The sequence below is a fragment of the Neolamprologus multifasciatus genome, chromosome 5 (genome assembly GCF_963576455.1).
Source record: "Neolamprologus multifasciatus chromosome 5, fNeoMul1.2, whole genome shotgun sequence".
Lineage (NCBI taxonomy): Eukaryota > Metazoa > Chordata > Actinopteri > Cichliformes > Cichlidae > Neolamprologus > Neolamprologus multifasciatus.
In genome coordinates this window covers 7234711-7253736 of record NC_140443.1, presented here as the reverse complement: position 1 = coordinate 7253736, position 19026 = coordinate 7234711, and the positions used below count along the sequence as shown (strand labels likewise).

Below are 19026 nucleotides of genomic sequence, written 5' to 3'. Positions count from 1 at the left end.
GCTGGGAGTCCTCAATCACCATGCTAACCAGGTCTTCATCTATTTGAGATTGCTCTGCTGAGGAAAGACAACAAAAACAAAGCACAAATATAAATATCACACACGTCACTTATTGCATTGTATAATATTGTTTTATCATTTAGTAACATTACTGCATGCTATATTATCATGGCATTTGATGGCTCACCTGGTCTTGCTCCACAATCGGTGTTCCCCTTATTCTCATGCAAAGCTCTGTAGTGCCTAAGCATGGATGAGGTGTTGTCGTTATATCCCAGCTCCCTGGCACATAGCAAACACTTCACCTTGTACAAAAGTACAGACAGCTTAACATAGGTTTTATGGCACCATCAGTATTATGAAAATACATCTTCTGTAGAAATTTACATACCTTGTTGGGAGGAATAAAATCAAAATGTTCCCACACAGGGGAGGACATCCTCCTCTTCTTAGCTGGCTCCATTCTCTCCTGACTTTCTCTCCTCACTCTCCTGAACCTCCAAACTCTCACTAACCGCAACTCTCCATCAAACACCCACATTTTGAATGAAGTCTGAGGGGTTTATATCGCTGTCATAGCTCGCGGCAAAGTTCAAACCACTTCATGAACCAGGCACGTGGTACAGCCGGGCAGCGAGGCTTCGGACGTCATCATTTTCAGCTCCTCCCATAAATGAAGCAAGCCTCGATACGCGCATCGCGGATACGCCCTCTCCATTACTCGACACAAGCTTTGAAGCCTCGATATAGAACGTCACATCACTACTCAGAGGTTGTCTAAGAGAATATTGGGAGCAACTACACCGTGAAGTCCAAAGAACACACCAGACATGTCAGGCATAAAGTTATTGAGAAATTTAATATAGCAGGCTTAGCCTACAAAAAGATTTCCCAAGCCTTGAACATCCCATAGAGCACTGTTCACATTGCTTGTGAGTATGAAGACAAAGGCACGTTTCTTTGATGTTTTATTCTTCCCACAGTTAACAGAAGAATCTTTGTTACACAAGTAATGGCATAAGTGCAAATCCCTTTTTAGCAGATTATCTTTTTTTATATACAACACTGGCAACTACGTTAACAGTGGACTATGCAGCTCACTTCATAAGTATAAATTAGGACTGAGATGACAGCCATGAGCTGTATTTCAGTTTGTTGATGGTAACTCACAGAAATAGACTGCGAGTTGTTCACACAGTCGCCAGCGTTCACATGCTCTCTGCAGATAGACTGTCCAGCCCCCAAACAGACTGCAAACGCGCTACTCCCGCTGAACCATAATTTCCGCGATTTTTGACACTTCCGCGTTGTCTTCGTTTTTCGGCTCCGCAGGTTGTTGGAAGGTTGTGATTTCTGCAGGAAAACTTTCTGCATGGTTGACTTTGTAACATTTTTGTGTAACAGTAGAGAATGTTTAACACTTTTCAGCTGTACTTTGAACCGAATCATCCCATCGAAGTATTATATGGGCTTTGAGAGTCAAGCTTTTGTGCTGCTTTTGTGTTTTATTAACCAGTCTAGAAGTTGAGCTGATTCACGGTGTTGCTGCGCTTCTTCATTGTTTCGTGTGAATTCTTCTCCGTGAAGGATCAACCTGTGCAAGTTCACTAACGTAAGGCAGAGGTAATTGTGCGATTGTAATATGGCTAGCAGACAAATTTGTTACACAGCAACTCGTATAATCGTTTCTTGGGTTGTTGTTTTTTATTAAGTTCTATAAGGTCTGTTAGAGAGCTGTTGATGGTCCACGAACAGGCCTGTGCTGTTGCTGAATGATGTGCGGATCGATCCTGAAATATCGATTCCTCCGATACCAATCATTTATGTTCTAGAATCAATTCTCACATTAAAATATCGATATTTTAGTAATTTAGGGTAAGTTTGTAGTTTATCATTAACAGGAACACAGTGGAAAGAAACTATAATATTCGGATTGTCTACATTTAAAGGAAATACTTCCTCTTCCGCCTTTCATAGTCATTTGCGAAATAGGCTGTCTGTCTCGCAGCCCCTTGGCGTGCGCACTCACAACAGTGGCTGAGCGTAATTGGAGTCATGTGCGAACCTATTTTACCTCCACAAAAACTGAGACGTGGTTTGCGATACATGTGGCAAAAATGTGAGGTGTTGTGGCCACACTAGGGAGACATTCAAAAAGGTTGTTGTGTGGGGGGGATAAATACATTTTACAGTGTTTATTTATCGGATAAAATACGTTCAATGTCCGGAAACAGCGGGGGTGTCCAAATTCAGAGGCTGCTTCTACCTGAGGACCCGGCCTTCGCGGTCTAAAGAAAGCCGGGTATACTGCACGAGCTCCCTCGGTGGAGTGAAACTGCCGTCTGCTCCTTGCTATCTAGAATATAACCGGGTGCTGGCGTAAACTCTCGACCGTCTCACACTTCTGTTTAATCAGTTTTCTGTTTGACGTTTATTCAGCTGTGTGAAAACCCCGGAGGAACCCTCCTGAGGGATTAATAAAGTTAAATTTCATTTAATCTAACTTTAATCTCAGCCAAACTGATTTACTCACGAACAAATAGAACACTGAAAAAGCCAAACAATAACATTTTAACTTATCTAAGTGACTTATATATCATGTTTAACCCGAGTAGCGAAAGACCGCAGGGTTTGAAAACAATTTGTTGATCGGCTCAGATATTTGAAGTTTACACGGCTACATTCTCACCTGAAAATATGTTAAGAGTTTTTTTTTTGCGACCCAGAAAGAGAAATAAGAGTAATATTAAAACTAAGCAGCTGCCGTCATTGTTGGAAACAATACTCTGATGTCCTGTAATCATTATGATGCTATAATTTGAGATACAATAAATAAAAAGTTTTTGTACAAAGTATCGGTATCGGATCGGAAAGGAAATCAGTGGTATCGCACATCACTACTGAATGAGTTGAGTTTGGTGTAACGTGAGTGTGATCGTGTGTACAGACACTGTGTAACGGGTTTTCTGGCATTTAGACACATTTGATACCATTATATCCATGACGTAATGACATACCATTAAACCATCACGTTAGCTCGTCCTTATTGCGTGCCGCGTGCATTTAAAAGTGCAAAGACTGTAAAATAACGAGTACGTTCTGTGGTGGAGAAGTATTTTAAATCAAGGCAAAGATGGAGATGTATCAGATTGTTACGTTGTTGTCTTGTTAAAAGGAAAAAGGAACATTTTTGAGCAGGTACACCTGACTTTCAGCTATTTAGTTGAAAACTGAAACTACTGCTCATCTTCACTACGAACCAATCTGCAGATTACATTCACTGGCCACTTTATTAGGTACATCTTGCTAATACTTGGTCAGTTTGGCATTTGCATTCAGAACTGCCTTAATTCATCATGGCATAGATTTAAGGTGTGGGAAATATTCTCAAGAGATTTTGGTCCACGTTGACATGATAGCATCACAGAGTTCTGATGCAGATTTATTAGCTGCACATCCAGGATGTAACTTTCCACATCCCAAAGGTGCTCTGTTGGATTGAGACCTGGTGAGTGTGGAGGCAATTTCAGTACAGTGAACTCACTGTTAACCAATTTGAGATTATTTGATGAAAGCTGCCATCAAAGGATGCACTGGTACACTGTGGTGATAAATACTACCCAAGTATTGGAGATTATGTATCGGAATTTCAGGAGTGGGACCACGCCTCCAAACACGCTCCTTCCGGTTGTCATCTATATAGGTTCCCCCCAGTTCTGCAAACTGTTCATTCTTGTTCACGTGCCCCTCCCTCCATGTTCTCAATTCTTTAACTTATTCACTCCTATTTAGTACACGGGGATCTGCCAGGCCCGGGAGCCATCACCAGTCCTCTTTGAGGCCTTCTCCAAACCGCACCTCAATTAATGTCCAAGCATTCACCTTTACCTACTAAAACGCTGTCAAACCTAAAATGAGGACGTGGGCCCAGCTAGTGAAGAGTCAGCAATGATACTCAGGTAGGCTGTGACATTTAAAAGATGCTCAGCCAGTGCTAAGGGCCCAAAGTGTGGCAAGAAAACACATTCATTAGACCAGGCAACATTTTTCTAGGATTGTGTTGTCCAATTTTGCTGACGCTTTAGTCTCAGCTTTCTGTTCATAGCCGAGTATGTTTAAAAATGCTCGTCTATATAACTTCGTTGTAACAAGTGGTTATTTGAATTATCTCGGCAAATCTCCGTCAGCGAGTAAGCGCAGATTGCCCCGTGGCAGCTAAATGTTGTATTAAACACGACCGTAAAAAGTACTACACATTAAAAAAAATCAAATCAAATCAAATTAAATTACAAAAAAGGAAACTAAGTAAAAAAAATAAAAATAATTTTCCTTAAGGGTCATGCTTAGTAATTTAGTGTAAATAACAACAGCATTTCTCTCTGATTTATGATTTTCCTTGTAGTTACTTTCGTCATGCAGCTGGTGATCCGTCGGTACCGTCCTGCAGACAAGGACACAGTGCTCACCCTCTTCAGTACTGGCATGTTGGAGCATGTCCGTCCATGTTTCTATAACGCCATGACCAGCCCTCTTTACCTCACCATCATCCCGACTCTGTGTGTTGCTGGTTATCTCCTTGGCTCTGTGTTTGGGGCTGTGCTGTTCCCAGCAGCTTGGGTAGGTCTCATCTACTACTGCTGTCATGAAGTATATGCCGCCGTCGTCAGGGTGAGACTTCACAATGACATGCAGGACATCCCTAGGAATTTCCTCAGCAGACCTGATGACTGTTTCTGGGTGGCTGAGGCCGAGGTTGGTGCGAGAGCCCAGGTTGTTGGTATGGTGGCTGTGGTAGCTAAACACAGTGGGACAGAAAAGTATGGGGAAATGTTCAGAATGATCATTTTCCCACAGTATAGACGGATGGGTCTCGGCTTAAGGTTGACTCAGACTGCGGTTGACTTCTGTAAAGAACGGGGCTTCTCCAAGGTGGTGTTGCAGACTACCTCCACCCAAATGGCAGCCGTGGTTCTGTACAGCAAAGTGGGGTTTAACCGTGTCCACTCTAATGTCAAAGGACTGGCAGCTCATTGGATCATTTCACTGGCCAGGGTCACGATTATAAGGATGGAAAAATACTTGTAAATCAAAAATAACACTCATTAGCAATGTGTTGTTTTCACGCTTTGCTCCTCTTTAACAGTGCTTTAATATTTGGCAATGGTTAAACTTGACTGTAATCAAAACGTTGTTCAGGTGTAACTTAGGGGAAAAAAATGCCAAATCTGTTATATACTTTAGGACAAAGCACTGTGAACAGATCTGAAAGTAAGGAGCAAGATGTTGTTGCTAAAACCTGGTTTCCTCTTTATAGAGTACTTTACATATTCTCTGACTACACCTTAAGCCCCCAAAAATTGTCTGTTAACAACATAAGCCCAATTAGCAGCTCCAGTCCTGTGAACCAAGATTTAACAGTTAATCCTTACATTGTGTACTTTTCAGTGACAATTAGAATAATTTAATGTAATCAGTTGTACTGACCACTTTCAGCTGTATTCATTTAAAGAAGAAAGGAAAAAAAAAGTTTCACAATCTCTGTGTTCATTTGTCATCCTTGTTATGTGAGAAGGAAGGTCTGATGTATAATGTCTAAATGTTTTTCTACTAATGGCTAATTGGAGAAACGTTTTAAAATGTCATAACTGAGATACAGTACACACAACATATTGTAAGCACATCATACAAAGATACATGTCGTAATAATATTCATAATAAAAACATTAACTTTTAAAAGGTAAACGTAGAGAATTTATATGCATCAGAGTGGACTTAAAATTCTCATTAAACTATTCCATTGTTTTACACCTTTTTTCTTTGATGTAATCAGAATAACTGAGATATTTGCTTATGAAATGAAGACATGATTATTAAGACTGATAATGTTGAAAATTAAATCACAAATCTAAACTCAGTATGTTGTGCACCAGCCTGTACTGTAGATGTGAATGTGAACAGCAGAGGACACTATTGATCTAAGTAACACTGAAGCTCTTTTGATGAAAATCAGTATTTACTGATATTGTACTGTATTTACTTCCTTTTATACCAGAAAGTATTAGGAGTTTAAAATATGTGTGCACCAACAACAGTGCTGGGAAGTAAATACAGTACATTTTCTAATATGCTTTGTGAACTCAAGTTGTACGTCTAGAACATGTTGTGATAGACTGTGATGCAGAATATGAAACAATAACAGATGACCTAGTGCACAACTTTTCATGGGTAATGGTAGTAGTTTGAAACTCGCTGACTGCTGTAGTTGGTGTTCATTACAACTTCCAACATTTTAAAAATTCTATGTGGTTTGATTTGTCATTTTTCAGACCAGAAAGGAAAAACATAGTATCTCCTGCAGTTAGCAAAAGACCACAAGGACTCCTCCCATTGTTTTTTGTGTTTTCCCATGTGTACTGAAAACTAATTCCCCTCTAAGTGAAGCAAAATATGCATTTTTCTATGCTCAGGAGATACTTTGTTGTTCGTGTAAACACACTTTTGAGTTGTCTGCCTATTTTTCTAGTTTACCATTAGGGGGTGCCAAATATTTGAATCCTAAATAGAGTATCCTGGGCACGGTACAGTAAAATTCAGTTTTACGTGGATTTCAGGTTGATAGTTTTTCTAAGAACTAAGAACTGAACAAATTATTTAAATCAACACTGATCAGTATTGGCAGAAAATTGTAGGAACTGTGCTGGAAAGACCAATATTTGTGTGTATAGTATTCTTCTAGTCATTTTGTGTTTCATTTCTGAGGGCACGCCATATGTCTCAGGTTACCGAACACCTGAATGATGAGGGGTTAATATGCCACTTTTCTGCATGATCTACATCAGTCACAGAAAACAGGCTCCAGATATAAAAGGAAAGGATAAAAACAGCCTTTGATATATGTGTCACACAAAAGATGATTGTTATGTAACAGACCATCTTATACAGAATAAAATATTATTTCATTTAAAGAAAATTCAGGTTCATTTTAATCATACTTTCTTTGTTGCCTTATGGTAACTTTACTGTCTTCACTTCTGCCACAAATCAGCTGCCACGTGCACATGCTCACTGCTGTCAATAATTTTTTTTTCACATCTGATTACACAGAGGTATGAAGATAAAAACAGAACCAGGTGTGCCTGGATTAACTTTACTTTACTGCTCTTCTGCCAACTGAGGGGATGAACCTGAGTGAGACCTGTTAAATGTGTTTGTGACACAAGGACCATAAGACATGGCAGTTTGTTTTAGGCTGTACGCTTTCCAGCGCGCTCCCGCTCAGTGCTGTCCTCTCCAAACCTCAGACATCTCTTCTGGGCCCTAGCAGCTACTGAAATAGGGAAGGCGTGGTTTGTGTGATGGACCTCAGCTGTGCAGGTACCGTCCCCCGAACCCACTGCTCGATCCATCCCTTGCAGCTGTGCCACAATCCACACTCTACCACAGTGTTAAAACACAGAGGTCCTGGAGATGGCATGTCATCCTTGCCAGAGTCAAATGAAAAAACAAACTGGTTGTATCTCCTGTAGCATTTAGAAATTGGAAACTATTACTACCAATTACTATATCAATTGAAAAGTATTTTTATGTGCAAAACTTATGCTAAACTGTAAGTCACAACCTTACCTGTAGACAAATTGGTATATGCAGGTAACTATGTTAGCAGCAAGGTGCTTTAAATGGAAATTTGTAAGGCAAGAAGCAAAATGGCCTCTTGTTTCTTGGCTATGGATTAAAGTGTAAACAACAAAACGAGCGCCGAATCAGGGTTTAAAAAGAGCATCTCAGTCTGTAGTTTTACTCACTTGTGTACTTATCTTTGATCCTTCCAGATGGGTGTGACTCTAAGAGTGGTTAGGTAATCAATGTTGCTTTATTTTTTGTCTATAAACTAACTTACTAAACTTAAGAATTAAAATGACATTAAAAAGTAACAGAACAATTACACTCAACATGTATTTATTAGATATATTAAATGTAATTATTGCAATTCAAACAGACTAATTTTGCATGTAAAATGAGAAGTAAGAGCTGGTGAGAGGTCGAAGCTAAACACATGATGATCTGTAGGTTGCTTGTGCATATATCCCACATCAATAAACACTGGAAACAACAAAGGGAGTGGAAATTTCTAAGTATGTGAGGTATGTTGCATGTGTACAGTAGCATGCATGTGACTCCTGTTTCATCATCTTTGACAGCAGCCATCATGGGTCAGTATTTTACCGCTCTTCAAAGGACTTGTTTGTCCATTATTTGGTCTCTGTCAGAAGATAAATGTACGAAAAGTCACGTAAACCTGTTGATGACAGCCATGAGCTGTATTTCAGTTTGTTGATGGTAACTCACAGAAATATTGATTGCGAGTTGTTCACACAGTCGCCAGCGTTCACATGCTCTCTGCAGATAGATTGGCCAGCCCCCAAACAGACTGCAAACGCGCTACTCCCGCTCAACCATAATTTCCGCTTTGCGATTTTTGACACTTCCGCGTTGCCTTCGTTTTTTGGCCCCGCAGGTTGTTGCAGTGTTGCCAACTTAGCGACTTTGTCGCTATATTTAGCGAGTTTTCAGACCCCCTTAGCGACTTTTTTTCTAAAAAGCGACTAGCGACAAATCTGGCGACTTTTTCTGATATTATTGGAGACTTATTTATGACGACTTTTTGACATGAAAACGCTATCGCTCTTACTCTCAACAAGCAGCGGTGCTGCCTTGGGCACCTCACCCGTGTCAAAGCGCTCACAGGCGGAGGATAGTCTTCCCCCAGCTGCTATCAGGGCAGGAGACGTTCACACCTGTGCGTCCAAACGGCAAATGAATCGCGCATGAGCGAAGCCGCTGCTCCCACACTGACTGTAACGCAGTCAATTCTTCTTTTACTGTTACACTGTTTTGTGGATCACAAGGTTTAAAACTGTGTTGTCTTCGTAGCGCTTGTTAAAAACACCACAGGATCCACTTATGCCTTGCGAGCTACTGCTCCAATCACTTTATTGACACCATTCTAAAAAACCTCTCACACCACAGACCAGTCTTCTTTTATGTGCTCCCTGGAGGCATTCATGAGCTTTCTTAAATACAGCGCCCCCTGCTGGTAAACCTTATTACATAAACACCTACATATCACCACATCCCCTTTCCTCTGAATTATATACAACATAGGTCTTTTTAACTAACATATACACATAATTGTTTTACATTAAAAATTTTTCAATTATTTTTTTTCAACACCATCAGAATATAAGATAAAAACAAATCCAGTTATAGCTTTACAGATTAAGCCTAACTGGTCTTTTGACCTCACGCTCTGACCTCCTCAATACAGGTTCTGAAACCACTGCACTCTTCTCCACATACTCATGTCCATCCAGTGGTTTCAAATCAGACACTGTCTCTGCATGTGACACATCAACATTTTCATCTTCCTCACCATATTGTTCCCCCTGAAATGTTTCTTTAGTCTTCAGCAAGTTGCGACGGTTCCTTCTGAACACATGACCTTCTTCAGTTCTTACGTCATATGATCTCGGACCTGCTTCCTGAAGAACAATGGCTTTCCTGCTCCATGCATTCTGATCTTGAATTCTCACTACATCATCCTTTGCAAGCAATCCAAGTGCTCTTGTTCCCTTGTCGTATTGCCGTTTTTGTTTCCATTTCAGATGCTCTTGCTTTTTTATAATTTCTTCACTCTGCTTGCTTTCTGCATAGCAGGGCAAAGTTGTGTGTAGCTTACGATTCATCAGCAATTCTGCAGGGGATAAACCACAGTCAAGAGGAGCAGTCCTGTAGCTCAGCAGAGCTAAATAAGGATCAGATTGACTGTCTGTAGCCTTCTTCAGAAGCTGCTTGATGATATGCACTCCTTTTTCAGCCTTGCCATTTGCCTGTGGATGTTGAGGACTTGATGTGACATGTTTAAAGCCGTATTCTCTTGCGAAATTCTGCCATTCTTTGCAATTATAGCAAGGACCATTGTCACTAATGACAGTTTCTGGTATTCCATGCCTGGAAAAGATAGACTTCACATGTGTGATCACATTATTAGCAGTTGTACTTGTAAGCAGAGCAATCTCAGGAAAGTTAGAGTAATAATCTATCACCAACAGATAGTCTTTCCCATTAAAATGAAATAGATCTGTTCCTACTTTCCTCCAAGGCGCTGTAGGAAGTTCAGGAATCATCATGGGTTCTCTTGCCTGTCTGCTCTGAAACTTGTTACATGTTTCACACTTTCCGATCATGGTCTCAATGTCTTTATTAATGCCAGGCCAGTACACAGTGTCTCTAGCCCTCCTTTTACACTTTTCTATTCCCAGGTGTCCCTCATGTATTCTTTGAAGTATCAGCTGTCTCAGACTATGTGGTATCACAATCCTATTGCCTCTCAACAGCAGTCCATTTACCACATTGAGCTCTGATCTAACATGATAATACTTTGAACAAGACCCTTTGGGCCAGTCTCCTTGGATATTTTCCATCACCATTTGCAGCTCCCTGTCTGCAGCTGTCTCTTCACATACTTGTTTTATCTTTGCGTCAGACACTGGCAGAGACTCCACAATCATATTAACATGATCATCTACTTCTTTCTCAGTGGAGCTTGCGTGACACACCTCTGATGCTCTCGACAGTGCATCCGCTAAAGCTAAATGCTTGCCTGGTGTGTACAGTGGGGCAAAAAAGTATTTAGTCAGCCACCGATTGTGCAAGTTCCCCCACTTAAAATGATGACAGAGGTCAGTAATTTGCACCAGAGGTACACTTCAACTGTGAGAGACAGAATGTGAAAAAAAAAATCCATGAATTCACATGGTAGGATTTGTAAAGAATTTATTCGTAAATCAGGGTGGAAAATAAGTATTTGGTCACCTCAAACAAGGAAAATCCCTGGCTCTCACAGACCTGTAACGTCTTCTGTAAGAAGCTTTTCTGTCCCCCACTCGTTACCTGTATGAATGGCACCTGTTTGACCTCATCATCTGTATAAAAGACACCTGTCCACAGCCTCAACCAGTCAGACTCCAAACTCCGCCATGGCCAAGACCAAAGAGCTTTCGAAGGACACCAGGAAAAGAATTGTAGACCTGCACCAGACTGGGAAGAGTGAATCTACAATAGGCAAGCAGCTTGGTGTGAAAAAATCAACTGTGGGAGCAATCATCAGAAAATGGAAGACATACAAGACCACTGATAATCTCCCTCGATCTGGGGCTCCACGCAAGATCTCATCCCGTGGGGTCAAAATGATCATGAGAACGGTGAGCAAAGATCCCAGAACCACACGGGGGGACCTGGTGAATGACCTGCAGAGAGCTGGGACCAAAGTAACAAAGGTCACCATCAGTAACACACTACAACGGCAGGGAATCAAATCCCGCAGTGCCAGACGTGTTCCGCTGCTGAAGCCAGTGCATGTCCAGGCCCGTCTGAAGTTTGCCAGAGAGCACATGGATGATACAGCAGAGGGTTGGGAGAATGTCATGTGGTCAGATGAAACCAAAGTAGAACTTTTTGGTATAAACTCAACTCGTCGTGTTTGGAGGAAGAAGAATACTGAGTTGCATCCCAAGAACACCATACCTACTGTGAAGCATGGGGGTGGAAACATCATGCTATGGGGCTGTTTTTCTGCCAAGGGGACAGGACGACTGATCCGTGTTAAGGACAGAATGAATGGGGCCAAGTATCGTGAGATTTTGAGCCAAAACCTCCTTCCATCAGTGAGAACTTTGAAGATGAAACGAGGCTGGGTCTTCCAACATGACAATGATCCAAAACACACCGCCCGGGCAACAAAGGAGTGGCTCCGTAAGAAGCATTTGAAAGTCCTGGAGTGGCCTAGCCAGTCTCCAGACCTCAACCCCATAGAAAATCTGTGGCGGGAGTTGAAAGTCCGTGTTGCTCGGCGACAGCCCCAAAACATCACTGCTCTTGAGAAGATCTGCATGGAGGAATGGGCCAAAATACCAGCTACTGTGTGTGCAAACCTGGTAAAGACCTATAGTAAACGTTTGACCTCTGTTATTGCCAACAAAGGTTATGTTACAAAGTATTGAGTTGTATTTTTGTTATTGACCAAATACTTATTTTCCACCCTGATTTACGAATAAATTCTTTACAAATCCTACCATGTGAATTCATGGATTTTTTTTTTCACATTCTGTCTCTCACAGTTGAAGTGTACCTCTGGTGCAAATTACTGACCTCTGTCATCATTTTAAGTGGGGGAACTTGCACAATCAGTGGCTGACTAAATACTTTTTTGCCCCACTGTATATCAAGTCAAAGCTGTACCTCTGCAGTTTCATCATGAGACGCTGAATCCTCGGCGACATCTCATTCAGATTTTTCTTAATGATTGACACAAGAGGACGATGATCTGTCTCAACTGTAAAGGTAGGAAGACCATAAACATAACAGTGAAAAATATCAAGTCCATATGCCAGCCCAAGACATTCTTTCTCAATCTGAGCATATCTGGTTTCAGACTTAGTCATGGATCTAGAAGCATAAGCAACTGGTTTCCAACTCCCCTCTTCAGCTTGAAGTAAAACAGCTCCAAGCCCATCCTTTGAGGCATCTGTTGAGATCTTCAGACTCTTAGTTGGATCATAATATGCAAGCACTGGGCGCGTTGTCAGTGTGGTTTTTACATCATTCCACTCTTGTTCATGCCTCGCTGACCATTTAAATTCTATGGAATCACGAAGTAACTCCCTTAGTTTTGATGTTCTCACTGACAAGTTAGGTATGAATTTTCCTACAAAGTTTATCATTCCCATCACTCTGAGCACACCTTTCTTATCTGTCGGGCGTGGCATTGTTGCGATGGCTTTTATTTTTCTTTCATCTGGCTCAATACCTTCAGCAGAGAATTTGTCTCCCAAAAATGTTATGTCCTTTACACCAAAATGACACTTGTCACGATTTAGCTTTAATCCATTCTCCCTTACCCGTTGCAGCACCTTCACCAGTCTTTCATTATGTTCTTGTAGGGTGGAGCCCCAAATAACCACATCATCAACATAACAGCGAACACCCTGTAATCCCTCTAACATGTTGTCCATGGCACGATGAAAAATCTCAGATGCTGAGATTATGCCAAATGGCATTCTGAGGAATCTGTACCTGCCAAAAGGTGTATTGAAAGTACAAAATTTTGAACTTCTCTCATCTAGCTTTATTTGCCAAAAACCCTGCGCTGCATCTAGCTTTGAGAAGTATTTGGCGCCTGCCATTTCACTTGCAATCTCTTCACGCTTTGGTATCTGGTAGTGCTCACGTTTTATGGCTTGATTTAAATCACCAGGGTCCATGCATATTCTCAAATCATTGTTTTTATTCCTCTTATCCACACAAACCATTGAGTTTACCCACTCAGTTGGTTCTTCCACTTTTGTAATGACCTGCAACTGTGACATCCTGTCCAGTTCTTTCTTTAAACGGTCCTTCAGTGGAGCTGGGACTCTACGTGGTGAATGGATCACTGGCTTTGCATCCTCTTTCAGCTGGATACTGTAAGTGCATGGTAGACATCCCAAACCTTTGAAGACATCCTCATAATACTGCACAATGGAGTCAACTGCTCCTCGCTGTCCACTTGCTGCTTCTGCACAGCTAATGTGGTACACCCTTTTTACTAGGTCTAATCTTTTGGATGTCACTCCCCCCAGCAGTGATTCACGACCTTCTGGAACAACATTAAACAATACATCATAATCCTTATGTTTTATTGTCACTTTAAGTCTGCATTGACCACTACTTTCAATATTCTTTCCATTGTAGTCTTTTAGAGGTACTCTTTTCTTTATTATTTTGGGCTTTGGTTTCATAGCATGGATCTCTGTCATGCTGATTAGGTTTGCCTGTGCACCTGTATCAATCCTTAGTGCCACCAAAGTTCCTTGTATTGGGAGTGAAACAATCCACGTGTCTTCATAATCTGAGCGTCGGTCACAAAACTCACGTTTTACATCCCCAAGTGACACCATGCCCACAAAGAAAGTCTCGCTTAAGTCAGTCTCTTCAACTACATGCACTGATTTGGGTTTGGCTTTCGACAGACATTGTTTGGCAAAATGATTTTTTCCATCGCATTTCAAACATCTTTTGCCATAAGCTGGACACTGTCTAGGTTCATGTCTGCTACCACATCGCTTACAGGAGTACACTGTACCCTCTTTGCTGGACTTTTGTGACATATTCTTCCTCATATTCTTTTTAACCACAGCTATTTTTGCACCATCATGTACTGCAGCGACGCTTGTCTCATTAAATGTCTTTGCATGCTGCAGGGCTAACTCACTTGCGTGACACAGTCTTTCTGCTTCTTCCAGAGTTAGCTTGGAATCTCTGAGCAGCCGTTCTCTAGTCCGTTTATCATGGATCCCATACACAATTTGATCACGAACCATAGAATCTTTCAGCTCTCCAAAATCACATGACTGTGCCTTTAGCTTCAAATCAGTCACAAAGCAATCAAAAGTCTCTTCTGGTTGCTGCATCCGAGATCGGAAAACATACCTTTCATATACTGTGTTCTTCTGTGGTGAACAGTGTGCATCAAACTTTTCAACCACTTTGTCGTACTTATTCCTGTCACCAACTTCCTCAAACTCAAACGTGTTGAAGACTTCAATGGCTTGAGGACCAGCTACCGTGAGCAGCAATGCAATTTTCCTGGCATCGGGTTTGGAGTCCAGTCCCATGGCAGCCATATACAGCTCAAACTGCTGCTTAAAACACCGCCAGTTGCTGTCCACATTCCCCACCAGTTTCAGTCCTTCCGGTGGCTTCAAACTTTCCATCTCTCAACTTTGAACTGCTATCGCTTCCACTCTCCCACTTTTACTCCTGGTACCATGTGTTGTCTTCATAGCGCTTGTTAAAAAGACCACAGGATCCACTTATGCCTTGCGAGCTACTGCTCCAATCACTTTATTGACACCATTCTAAAAAACCTCTCACACCACAGACCAGTCTTCTTTTATGTGCTCCCTGGAGGCATTCATGAGCTTTCTTAAATACAGCGCCCCCTGCTGGTAAACCTTATTACATAAACACCTACATATCACCACAAAAACTACTTATAAACAAACACTCTCACACACAAAGTAACTCCACCAGAGTGCCAATTTCGGGTCACTTTTGCCGGTCCAGGCCTGGATAAAGGAGCAGGGTTGGAATTGTGACATTAAAAAACAATAATTGCTAAAAGAAATTTAATTTGTAGTTCTAAATAAATTCTAACTGCATTTACGACGTTTTTTTTACTCGCTTTATGTCTCTTCCACGATGTTACTTCTCTCTCCAACAGCGTAGGTTACAATTACATTAGCATGACCAATTATGCAAATTAGGTGACGACGTCATTTGGCGACTTCTAGCGACTTTTAGCACAGCCAATAGCGATTTTCCTTACTGAGGAGTTGGCAACACTGGGTTGTTGGAAGGTTGTGATTTCTGCAGGAAAACTTTCTGCATGGTTGACTTTGTAACATTTTTGTGTAACAGTAGATGATGTTTAAGACTTTTACAGCTGTAGTTTGAACCGAATCATCCCATCGAAGTATTATATGGGCTTTGAGAGTCAAGCCTTTGTGCTGCTTTTGTGTTTTATTAACCAGTCTAGAAGTTGAGCTGATTCACGGTGTTGCTGCGCTTCTTCATTGTTTCGTGTGAACTCTTCTCCGTGAAGTATCAACTTGTGCAAGTTCACTAACGTAAGGCAGAGGTAATTGTGCAATTGTAATATGACTAGCAGACAAATTTGTTGCATGGCAACTCATATAATCGTTTCTTGTGTTGTTTTTTTATTAAGTTGGATAAGGTCTGTTAGAGAGCTGTTGATGGTGCACGAACAGGCCTGTGCTGTTGCTGAATGAGTTGAGTTTGGTGTAACGTGAGTGTGATCGTGTGTACAGACACTGTGTAACGGGTTTTCTGGCATTTAGACACATTTGATACCATTATATCCACGTAATGACATACCATTAAACCATCACGTTAGCTCGTCCTTATTGCGTGCCGCGTGCATTTAAAAGTGCAAAGACTGTACAATAACGAGTACGTTTTGTGGTGGAGAAGTATTTTAAATCAAGGCAAAGATGGAGATGTATCAGATTGTTACCTTGTTGTCTTGTTAAAAGGAAAAAGGAACATTTTTGAGCAGGTACACTTGACTTTCAGTTATTTAGTTGAAAACTGAAACTACTGCTCATCAACCAATCTGCAGATTACATTCACCAGCCACTTTATTAGGTACATCTTGCTAATACTTGGTCAGTTTGGCATTTGCATTCAGAACTGCCTTAATTCATCATGGCATAGATTCAAGGATGTGTGGGAAATATTCTCAAGAGATTTTGGTCCACGTTGACATGATAGCATCACAGAGTTCTGATGCATATTTGTTAGCTGCACATCTAGGATGTAACTTTCCACATGCCAAAGGTGCTCTGTTGGATTGAGACCTGGTGAGTGTGGAGGCAATTTCAGTACAGTGAACTCACTGTTAACCACTTTGAGATTATTTGATGAAAGCTGCCATCAAAGGATGCACTGGTACACTGTGGTGATAAATACTACCCAAGTATTGGAGATTATGTATCGGAATTTCAGGAGCGGGACCACGCCTCCAAACACGCTCCTTCCGGTTGTCATCTATATAGGTTCCCCCCAGTTCTGCAAACTGAACATTTTCGTTCACGTGCCCCACCCACCCTCCCTCCCTCCTTGTTCTCAATTCTTTAACTTATTCACTCCTATTTAGTACACGGGGATCTGCCAGGCCCGGGAGCCATCACCAGTCCTCTTTGAGGCCTTCTCCAAACCGCACCTCAATTAATGTCCAAGCATTCACCTTTACCTACTAAAACGCTGTCAAACCTAAAATGAGGACGTGGGCCCAGCTAGTGAAGAGTCAGCAATGATACTCAGGTAGGCTGTGACATTTAAAAGATGCTCAGCCAGTGCTAAGGGCCCAAAGTATGGCAAGAAAACACATTCATTAGACCAGGCAACATTTTTCTAGGATTGTCTTGTCCAATTTTGCTGACGCTTTAGTCTCAGCTTTCTGTTCATAGCCGAGTATGTTTAAAAATGCTCGTCTATATAACTTTGTTGTAACAAGTGGTTATTTGAATTATTGTTTCTATCCTATCTGCTGAAAGCTGTCTGGCCATTTTCCTCTGCCTTTTAAACACGACCATAAAAAGTACTACACATTATAGAAAAATTAATAAAATCAAATTAAATCATGAAAAAGGAAACTAAGTAAAAAAAAAAATCCTTAAGGGTCATGCTTAGTAATTTAGTGTAAATAACAACAGCATTTCTCTCTGTTTTATGATTTTCCTTGTAGTTACTTTCGTCATGCAGCTGGTGATCCGTCGCTACCGTCCTGCAGACAAGGACACAGTGCTCACCCTCTTCAGTACTGGCATCTTGGAGCATATTCGTCCATGTTTCTATAACGCCATGACCAGCCCTCTTTACCTCACCATCACCCCGACTCTGTGTGTTGCTGGTTATCTCCTGGGCTCTGTGTTTGGGGCTGTGCTGTTCCCAGCAGCTTGGGTAGGTCTCATCTACTACTGCTGTCATGAAGTATATGCCAGCTTCGTCAGGGTGAGACTTCGCACCGACATGCAGGACATCCCTAGGAACTTCCTCAGCAGACCTGATGACTGTTTCTGGGTGGCTGAGGCCGAGGTTGGAGCGAGAGCCCAGGTTGTTGGTATGGTGGCTGTGGTAGCTAAACACAGTGGGACAGAAAAGTATGGGGAAATGTTCAGAATGATCATTTTCCCACAGTATAGACGGATGGGCCTCGGCTTAAGGTTGACTCAGACTGCTGTTGACTTCTGTAAAGAACGGGGCTTCCCCAAGGTGGTGTTGGAGACTACCTCCACCCAAATGGCAGCCGTGGTTCTGTACAGAAATGTGGGATTTAACCGTGTCCACTCTAATGTCAAAGGACTGGCAGCTCATTGGATCATTTCACTGGCCAGGGTCACGATTATAAGGATGGAAAAATACTTGTAAATCAAAAATAACACTCATTAGCAATGTGTTGTTTTCACGCTTTGCTCCTCTTTAACAGTGCTTTAATATTTGGCAATGGTTAAACTTGACTGTAATCAAAATGTTGTTCAGGTGTAACTTAGGGGAAAAAATGCCAAATCTGTTATATACTTTAGGACAAAGCACTGTGAACAGATCTGAAAGTAAGGAGCAAGATGTTGTTACTAAAACCTGGTTTCCTCTTTATAGAGTACTTTACATATTCTCTGACTACACCTTAATCCCCAAAAAATTGTCTGTTAACAACACAAGCCCAATTAGCAGCTCCAGTCCTGTGAACCAAGATTTAACAGTTAATCCTTACATTGTGTACTTTTCAGTGACAATTAGAATAATTTAATGTAATCAGTTGTACTGACCACTTTCAGCTGTATTCATTTAAAGAAGAAAGGAAAAAAAAAAGTTTCACAATCTCTGTGTTCATTTGTCATCCTTGTTATGTAAGAAGGAAGGTCTGATGTATAATGTCTAAATGTTTTTCTAATTGCCAAGATTTGGAGAAACGCTTTAAAATGTCATAACTGAGATACAGTACACACAACATATTGTAAGCACATGATACAAAGATACATGTCGTAATAATATTGAAAATTCTTGACTCCATCTTGAGTTCTAAGTTAAGTACTTATGGTGTGAGAGGAATAGTATTGAACTGGTTAAGCAGCTATCTAGATAATAGGTTTCAGTATGTGCAGTGTTTAGGCAATGCATCTGATAGAATGAAAATAGAATGTGGGGTCCCTCAAGGTTCTGTTTTAGGACCAAAACTTTTTAATTTATATATAAATGACATTTGTGATGTGTCAAAAATGTTAAATTTTGTTTTGTTTGCAGATGATACAAATTTTTATTGTTCCGGAGAAAACTTGAAAGAATTGGCTAAAATTATGGTTATTGAAATGAAAAAAAATTAAAAAATGGTTTGATGTAAATGAGTTA

General features: G+C 41.1%; 2 protein-coding genes across 13 annotated transcripts in view; both read left to right on the top strand.

The window, feature by feature from the left end:
• The window catches only part of LOC146517960 (N-acetyltransferase 8-like), an 18096-nt gene extending 11710 nt beyond the window's left edge, over positions 1-6386 (top strand). The window contains exons 1-3 of one of the 7 annotated variants that reach the window (XM_085159817.1): positions 1296-1612; positions 3793-3959; positions 4403-6385. In XM_085159817.1, coding sequence (XP_085015943.1) covers positions 4414-5085 — 672 coding nt within the window. In that variant the 5' untranslated portion in view covers positions 1296-1612; positions 3793-3959; positions 4403-4413 and the 3' untranslated portion in view covers positions 5086-6385. Of the gene's footprint in view, positions 1-790; positions 933-1294; positions 1624-3792; positions 3960-4402 lie in introns of those variants that run through there. The other 6 variants (XM_085159815.1, XM_085159821.1, XM_085159819.1 and 3 more) reach the window with 6 other exon arrangements.
• On the top strand, positions 4503-19026 carry LOC146517959 (N-acetyltransferase 8-like). 6 transcript variants are annotated; one of them, XM_085159806.1, is made up of 3 exons: positions 15447-15725; positions 16775-16941; positions 17366-19026. In XM_085159806.1, exon 3 carries the CDS (start codon positions 17377-17379, stop codon positions 18046-18048), a length of 672 nt encoding a protein of 223 aa, XP_085015932.1. In that variant the 5' UTR covers positions 15447-15725; positions 16775-16941; positions 17366-17376; the 3' UTR covers positions 18049-19026. The 6 variants fall into 6 exon arrangements, with proteins under 6 accessions (XP_085015933.1, XP_085015928.1, XP_085015932.1 ...); XM_085159804.1 differs by having other exon boundaries at positions 15447-15736; XM_085159807.1 differs by lacking the exons at positions 15447-15725; positions 16775-16941 and adding an exon at positions 4503-4617.